This window comes from Nestor notabilis, unplaced genomic scaffold, assembly GCF_000696875.1.
Source record: "Nestor notabilis isolate BGI_N333 unplaced genomic scaffold, ASM69687v1 scaffold3678, whole genome shotgun sequence".
Lineage (NCBI taxonomy): Eukaryota > Metazoa > Chordata > Aves > Psittaciformes > Psittacidae > Nestor > Nestor notabilis.
In genome coordinates this window covers 2,168-11,181 of record NW_009939621.1, presented here as the reverse complement: position 1 = coordinate 11,181, position 9,014 = coordinate 2,168, and the positions used below count along the sequence as shown (strand labels likewise).

The 9,014-nt window shown below is 47.4% G+C and overlaps 1 protein-coding gene across 1 annotated transcript in view; it reads right to left on the bottom strand.

Annotated features, from left to right (window-relative positions):
* The window catches only part of WNT11 (wingless-type MMTV integration site family, member 11), a 23,288-nt gene extending 15,650 nt beyond the window's left edge, over positions 1–7,638 (bottom strand). Inside the window, exon 1 of the mRNA XM_010019959.1 lies at positions 7,556–7,638. Coding sequence (XP_010018261.1) covers positions 7,556–7,638 — 83 coding nt within the window. The remainder of the gene's footprint in view (positions 1–7,555) is intronic.
* Between the last annotated feature and the right edge of the window lie 1,376 nt (positions 7,639–9,014).

Here is a 9,014-nt window from a genome sequence, read left to right as displayed (position 1 = left end):
GGAGTTGGGCATTCCGGGCACTAGAACATGAGGTACAAACTTAGAAGGGAAACCACCACTCTGCTAGCTATGCAAATATATACATCATACATATATTTAAAGTGGTGCATTAAATGTATAGCAAACAGAAGTTTTGGCCAGTGAGTTTCAAGGGGGAGGGAAAAGTGGAGTATTTAGTTGCCCTGTAGTTCATCTCAGTCCCTTGCACACTGTTGCCCATGCAATGCTCCCTGTTTGGAGAAGGACACCTTCAGAAGGCAACTCATCCTGCCTTAGAAGTGAACCAGTGCTGGTGGTGATGAAACCTGTTGGTGATATTCTGGGTGCTCAGGTCTCTCAGATATATCATGTCCTTGAAGGTAGAGGCATGAGTCTACAGACAGTGTGAATGTCACCTGGCTTCAAGCCTCTACATTGTGGACCTCATGGTAGTCCTTCAAGGTCCTCCTTCAGCCCATGGAAAGAAAAAGCCACATCTAGGGAGCAATTAGCCTGATGTGCTTTGGAGATCTACAGTAGAATAACATCATGCCCTAGAAGTGCTGATTTCTGCCCTATAGAGGGAACCCAGTCACTGAGCTCAGATGCAGACATCTGGACTGTATAAGCACAGAGCTGGGTGAGATGTGTCCAACCCCTAGCACTTGGCACCAGCAACCTGTGAAAACTTATCCCAGAAAGCCTATCAGTGACTCTCAGGAATGGATTGAAACACGAATCAGGCAAGAGGCCAAAGCAGCTCATCACTAATAGAGTTAAAATGATAAATACTCCAGCACAGTGTGTCCCAGCAGCAAAACAAGCAGGCAGGATGAGGCAGAAAAATGAGAGAGCTTCACATTCTGAGCTTCAGGTAGATGAGGAATGCTCTCAGAGGTGCTGCACTGTGGAGCACCAGCTCTGTTTTCTAATTAGAGGTTCCAAGTGATGCTTTAGAGGCCTTGGGATGTTTCCACTAGGCCCTGCACCACATTTTCTAGTCTTGTGTGGGTGTCTTCCTCATCTCTAAGGGACCTGGAAGCCTACAATAAGGCACCTGCATCTCACCATTACAGACAAGTCAGAAGCAGCAGAAATAACCACCAGCAGGTTTGGATGAGAGCTGAATCCAGACTGAAACTCATCCCCATTGTGAAAAAAGGAGATGTGATACAACGAGATCATGTTATTACAGATGGCCTGAAATGGTCACCATTACAGAAGCAGGTACATAATGCAATAAGAAAGAAATTTGCTTCATGGAAGAAGGAAAAATATCTGCCAGACAGTAATGAGAGGAAGGACCATGGCCCCATTGAGGAAAACTCACTAAGTGGCAGCAATGGCTTTTTCCCTTTGAATGAACTGAGCTCCAGGGAACCCACTAAGAATAAAGATCCAAAAGGCAGAAAGGTGTTTTCTGAACATCTCCCAGGCCTGAACTTCATACCTTTGCTTCTGAGAACCTATAATTGGAAACATCTCCAAGCGTTGGGAGGAAAAATAAAGGGTAATGGAGATGGAAAAGAAAACTCACAGTTACTGGAGTCGCTTGCTGAGACCAAAAAGTGCATCAATAAATCACAGATCAGGAATGTGAGAGGCCTATTAGGTCATCTAGTCCGTGCCCTGACAGCACTGGTTTGCTCAGTCTCTGTCCTGCACTCAGAAGTGTCTTCTCCACCCACTGCTTGTCCAAACCCTCCCCATGGAAAGGCACCAACCCTCCCTGTTCCCCACATTCTGCCACCAACATGGAGGGATGCCCACTGCCTGCAAAGGATATTGTTGGGGAACAAAATCCATTTGTGGGGCAGTGGAAAGGAAATCATCTTCTCCCAGAAGAATCTCGTCCATGGTGGGATTTGGTGGTGGGTCTCTATCCGATCTCCACCCAGTCTTCATTGTGCATCAGCACTGGGAGGGGAGCTGGAGCCAAAGGGGCACAACCAGCCTGAATAAAGCAGCCCTTAAGGGCACAGCTTGCAGAACAGCTTTTAGTCCTCACTATGGTGGGAAAAAACCTGATAAACACCTTTATCTGGACTCACACTTTTACCTTCTGCCACCCTATAAATGCTGTTTTTCACTGATTCCTCTTACTAATGTCATGCTCTCCCCCGCCCCGACTCTCCTGCCCCATCCCTCATTCTCCAGAAAGCTGAGGACAACTGAGGGGTGGTTGGTTTTTTTCATACATACATATTTGACCCATCCCTTTAAACAAACAGGCCCCAAACCAAACATCTCCTGCTTTATATATAGCATAGCAGGGCTTTCAGCTGGAGTTATGGGTACTGACAGAAAACCATAAACATAGTTACAGAGGAAACATGATGCATGGATGGATCATGACTTTCGTTTACTCTTTTAATTATCTCAGGCAGTTAATAAATTCATTCCAAAACATGAATGCTCCGCAGTGTTAGGTCCTTTGAGAGGTATGGGCCCATTCCTGCAGATCTGGGCTCTGTGAGGGGACTATTCATAGCAGCAGCATCTTGGGATAAGTACCTTCAGATCTGAGCAGATATCAGTGAAAGCCATACATTATTTGGCTTACAAGGACAACTGTGAGCAGGACACTGCCAAAGGGAGGAAAAACTCCTTGAATTGAGCAGTGAAGCATTGATGTGCCTTAAAACACCCTTAAAGGGTGGAAGGACCTCCTCTCTTTCTGATGTGGGCTTTCTCTGGAGGGCATCTCACCTTCCTCCCTTGTGTGATGTGACCCAAGAAGGGCTCACAGAGGGATTGTTAGTGAAACCATGAACTTCTGCTCCAAATTGTCCACTTTGTTTTCTGTAAAGGCACTTTCTTTTTTATGCCTATTCTTAAACAGCTTAATCTTGCAGAGCTTTGGGTGGAAAAAGGAAGATTTAAGCAATCTGGGAACAGTGAAGTAAACTTTAATGAAGAGAAGCAGAGACCGGGTTTGTGGTTTCTCTACGTTCAATCTCATTGAGGGGTTCTAATCTGCAGGAGCCTCATTTTCCCAGGTTTTCAACTGGAAAAGCCTTGCAGAACTGTCACAATAACCTTGTCTAAGTTCCTGGTAGGGGCAGCCCATATCCTTTCTACATTGCCCTGCATCGGTCCTGGTCTGGGGACCAACAAGCTGGAAAAGCAGCCACATCCCACTGCTTCTGTAAAGACTTTTTACTCAGAGAAGCAAGATTTATATAGAAAAAAAGAGGAAAAAAAGAAAGAAGAAAGACTGAGAAGAAGAGGAGGAGGAGGGGGGGAACCAACCCTGAAGTAAAAGCTTAAAATAAGAGCTGCTTTCAGACACGGTGCCAAATCCAGCGCTGGCAGCAGCGGGCACAGGGCTGTTGACTTCCACCCAAGCTTGACTGAAGTGGATGCCAGCAGCGCGTTGGCTCCCCGAGGGCTGAGGAAGGCCATGGAGCTTTGTCAAGTTTTCCTGAGCGAAGAGCAAACTTCAAAGCCATTGTCCCCCCCTTTCCCTCACCCCCAGCCCGCTCCCCGTCCTGCAGTCCTTTCACAGCAGCTCATCTAGCAGCCCCTTTGCCAGGCAGACGGTCTCCTCGCAGGCGCCCGTGCCCCATGTCCCAGCTCCCCCCTTCTCTGGTTAAAGGAGAGAAGCAGATGCTGCCGGGAAGCACAAACCCTTTCCATTCCCCCCACTCCTTGCTTTCTGCTGGCTGCAGAGAGGTGCTGCTCGAGGCTGGTGAGCTGGGGGACATCCTGGGTTCGCCAAAGAGCGTGGCCAAGCCACCTTTTGCTCCTGAAGGGCTGTGATTTAACCATGTGCAGCAAAGCTGGGATGGCTCCAGAAGGCATGGGGCATATCTAGACCACCACCACAGGGGCTTCTCTCAAAGTGATCAAGCTTCATGTATGAATGATGGGGTTCCTAATGCCATCACTTACTATCATGGGCTGAATCCAGAAAGCCACACAGCAAAAAACCCCAATCACTTGCTGCATCTGGCTTCTTTACAACCACTATTAAATTGAAGATGGGTGACACTTAATGCAGAAGGACAGTCCAGCCTGTTTCCTGGACAGAGGAGATGCCAGCTCCCAGGGAGACAGAAGTGTCTCAAAAACTACGTGGTGCCTGGACAGCCCAACATCTGCATAACCGTGGCGTGCACATCTGGCTGCAGCTCCCTCTAGTGCTCATCTAATTTTTCAGCTCCACCTAAAAATGTTCCTTCAACAACTTGCTTGGCCAAACACAAGCCCCCCCAGGAAAGCTAAAGGGGGTGCAAAGGGAGGTGGGTAGGGTAGTAAGAGTTCCTACAGGCACTGACACTAAGATATCTCCCACTGAAACTGATGGCTGCCTCACCTCGCCAGCTCCTGTGATGCAAAACGAGTACTGAGGACCACAAAGCGATGCAACAAAACCCTGCTCTAGGATGGGAAAGTGGTTGCAAAATGCACCATGCAAAGATAAGATTTGGAGTCTTATATGCATTGAATGGAACGGTTGCCTCTCCATAATAGCCCTGATCCTGCAAAGATCTGTCCACACTCCATTAGTTCCCTTGATTTCAGATGGAAGAAGCCAAAATGTGGTTTCTCCAGCAGCAAGAGAAGGTTTCTGAGATTCTGACCATCCATGCACCATGCCAGATGCTCAGCCGTGCATCTGTGGCAGGGAAGGGCATGGTGCTGATTTACAACCATGGGGATCTGGACCATAGAACACATAAAACTAAGCCAACTAAAATAAAACAAATAGCTCCCTTTTAAATTCTCCCTGCTTCTACTAATTTACAGGGGATATTTGTGTTACAGGAAAGCCCTAAACAGCTGAAAAGTGTGTTTTTCTTCTCCTCTTCCCCCTGCAATTACATTACACCCTGCATCAAAATTGAATTTCCTATCGCCTCTCATATCAGTCACTCCCTCTTCCCTAGGCTGGCAAAACCCACCTCCTTATCTTCTCCCTCCCCTCCCAAACCCTCTTTGAAGCTCGCCTCTGGCACCGTGCCTACAACAACATCGCAGCAGGCAGACCGCTGAGACAAGCCCATGACCAAAACCATCTCAGCACTTTCCTCCTTCTTCATCCCATCCCTTTCCCACCCCCCTCCTCCATCCACAAGCATTAGAAGGGTCAGAGTTTGACTGTGCAGCACCCAGCATGTGAGTCCGGGGCTGTGATTGCAGCTCTGAGGTATTACTTGGTATTTAGCAGCATCAATCTCTGTTCCATAAGAGTTTACCCATGGGGTTTTCAAGGATGGTCCCTTAGTCCCTGTGGTAACAGCACCACTGCAGCAGGGAAAAGAGTGATGGGGAGGATGGAAAAATCAGCCCGTGCTTCCATAGAAAAACAAGGGTGGGCAAAGGAGAAGAAACAGCAAATGAAACAAAAAAAACTCCATAACTATGTGAAATCCCAACTGGCAGCATCCCAGTGGTGAAGCGCCCTGGGACAGGGAGTGCAGGTCCTCACCAGGCTTTAAACAGGTGTGAAGGGAGCACATCTGGATGCAGTTCATGCTTCAAATGCCACTTTAATCCCAGCTTTCATCTTCCCCACTCACTCTGTGATAGGGGGGATACGTCTGCTGGGAAGGGGAGGAGCAGCAACTTCAGTGTCTTTCCTCCAACTGCTTCTCCCCACACCCCATCCCCAAAAGCAACTCTTGCAGCTTAACCACTTACCAGCCAAAAAGCTGCTTTTGCCAACAAAGTAATGGGGATCTTGCACTGCCTTCCAGCCTTTTTCATGTCTATGGCTTGCCACCACAGTATCAGGTTCCCTCTGAAGCTCATCTTGCCCCTGCCCTCTAGGGAAACCCAGGCCCTTTGCTCAGGATTTAGCACCTTGCTCATGTGGGATCCTAATGCCAAGTATTTGAGAACCCCTCCACTCACTTATAGGTCTGTACATAAGTGCCCTGCTGAATCAGGGTGCCACAAACCAGCTCGATTTCTGTGCTGCATAGAAATAATGGTTCTGAGTGAGTCCAGGCTCTGCCAGCCCATGGGTATGGTGCTACATGTTGTGCAGAGAGGAGATGCCCATTCTGTGCAAGGTATTGGATATATGCAGAGGTATCATATATATGCAAGGTACAATATATATGCAAGGTATCACATATATGCAGAGCCAACAGCCTAAATACTCAAGGAAGCTGGCAGAAAGCAATAGCTGGGCTGTGTAATTTAGCTGTGGTCACTGCTACAAGGTGTAAAGCTAAGACAGTGAAGAGCAGATCAGATCGTGACTCTACTTTCAATGTAGTTCTGAGTATGGACACAGTGAAATGCCCTAAAGTAGGTTGACTATTCCTCCCACCTGACCATGTGCATTTAAGCACTCTACAGAGGGATTCACCCTGCTTCTCTTTACACGTATAATTGTGGTCTCAAGCAGCTCCCCGCAGTCCATGGCATCTCCAGAGGACATCTCTTGACACTTGTGTTGGATGTCTCTTTGGAGAGGGTGAATTGCCACCTGGAATTCCCTTCTCCCCTGACTGCATGCAAGGCAGTGAAAACACTGGCTCGAACGAGACATCTTAATCTGCAGATACCCCAATTCAAGAGAGCCTTTATAAAAGGTGATTCTGGGAGAGCCTCATATGACAATGACTGGGAGAGTGGAATGGGAATTAGAGGTAGCAGAGGGTTTGTGGCAGAAGGAGAACAAATCAGGAACCTCTCACCCCAGTTTCCCCACCTAACCCAAAGATCCTCACCTCGACACACTATACCCTACACAACAAAATCCTCCTGGCATTGCATTTAATTGTGCTTTTTCTTCTACGGAAGATGCTTATTTGAGGCTAGCCCACATCCCCTTATTTATTCTGTGCACAGCTTCAAACCTGAGTAGAAAAGACAGATCACTCATCGAGGACATGAAACCAGATGGGTGCCGAGGGGCTTGTTTGTTTATTTTGCAGTAAGCAACTAATTGATTGCTTGCTTAAGCAAAGAAATGAGATAGTGATGTTTTCACTTTGTTTGCAGTGACATTACCTCCGAGGAAACTCAATCCAGACTTGACCACACTCCCTGGTATTTCTTCACCCTCCTTCCTCCCCCCCCCCCCCTCATTTTCCCCCCCCCCCCCCCCCCCCCCCCCCCCTCATTTTTAACACCCTTCATGAAATCCAAAGGTTAAAAGGTCCACAAAAAACCCCATGTTATCTGTCAAGCATCCCCCGTGGTTGGAGATTGGCGGCATTATCTTAGCAGCCGTCCCTACTGCTCTCATCTCCTACTCAGCACGACCAGTGGTCCCGGTGGGAGAGTTTCCCAGCGTGGTAGGAGCTAACACTAGAAACTTCATTAAGTGGCTCATGTGAGTGCTCAAGTGTGTGCTTTTCCTTGGGTATCAATGAGGAGAAGATAAAAAGAGAGCCTAAATCATGCATATTTTGGAAAGAAGATGGAGACGTATTGTTAGCACAAGCCCCTAGTACACACACACTTGAAATCAATGAATGCCAGGAGAGACGCAGCGCTTGCTGCTCTTTAAACAGCTTCACAGCATGCCTCAAATAGCAGTTGCAAAAACTGGGTAAGAGACCAGCAGTGCCTACAAAGGCTTTAAAAATGCAGAGAGAGATAGGCAGGTACTTACATCCATTTTATCCCATAGCAAAGCCCCGTCTGCAGAATCAAAGACAGAAAACCAGCTAAGAAAAATCGCGGACTCGGCTTCATTTTCTCCACCGTCCCCCACTTGATGAAGGAAATCAGCTTCTCGAAAGAAAAAAAGAATAATGCAAAAAGGAGTTTTCCTAATTTTCTGCGCAACGTATTTCCCTTCAGTTTGGGTGTTGCTCGTCCTTGGAGATCGAACAACCTGAAAGGAGAGAGAAAGAGCACGAGGTAAGGTTAGCTCTGAAGCTGAGCGCGCCGTCACGAGAGAGAGATCTATTATCCAAATTGCAAAGGAGTGGTTTATGAATCACAAAAAGTTTGGATTATCCCCTCTCAGTCCCCTCCCTCGCCAAGCCTTGATACAACCTTCCGAGTCAACAGACAGACAAACCGTATGGCTTGAATTACACCCTGAGTTATGGTCTGATTGTGTGTTTCCATTTAACCCTGCACATGGCAAGACTTCAGTCGCTGCTTCAACTTTTCTATTCCCCCCCCTCTCCAAAAGGTTTGTGTAACAATAAAAGAAAAAAAAAAAAAAGAAGATAAATCTTTAAATGAGCCCAAATTCATCTCTCCAGATTTCTCTCTTTTTTCTGCAGAGAAGACAAATGATGAAAGCAGCATTTCCCAACTCCACGCAGGTGCCCGTGCCCTGCAGATGTTTCAGTCTGATCTGTTACAACAAAATGTGTTCCCTTCTGCTTTCCTTCTCACCTCATTAACTCTGCCTCTCACTCCTTCCAAGTCCTCGGGCACCTGGAGCTCACGGAAAAGGCTGCAACTCCGTAAACATGAAATCACATTTCTGTCTCTGGGGAGCAGCCAGGAGGAGACAAAAGCTCTCAAGGATTGTTCCTCATCCCCCCCTTTTATTGTTGTTGTTCTCTTCTTCAGTCCAAACATATAAACAAACCAGGTGCAGGACTTAAATTCTTAAAGGGGTTCCTCTGTGTCTCCAGGGCACTGCTTGCTTATTTTAGCAGTGGTATTAATAGCAGTAAATGGGTTTCCCTTCACTTATTCACTTCAGACACTGCTCCGGGCTGCTCTTTGTGGTCTTTGCGGTGGTTTCCCACCCCACCAGAAAGCCAATAATAAAATAAACAGAAAAACCTGCCTGCCACATTGCACCTCGGGAGTCTCACAGCATGCTGGCATTCCCCCTCATTGCTCCCTCAAAGGGGTTTGGGATGGGAGCGGGAATGGCTGAAGCAATCGGCATCACTCCAGTGAACCCCTTACTCTGGGAAAAGCACATCCCACCTGACCCCCAGCTTGGGGTTTGTCCCATCTGTAGCTTTCCATCCCAATACCCACATTTGGGGAGCAATTGGATTGGGGGGAAGGCCTACTTTTGGGTGTTTTCTCTGCCATCTGCAGTGTATTTCTTCATTCAGGCTGGTTTTTGGCTATCTCAATCCCAGCGCATGGTA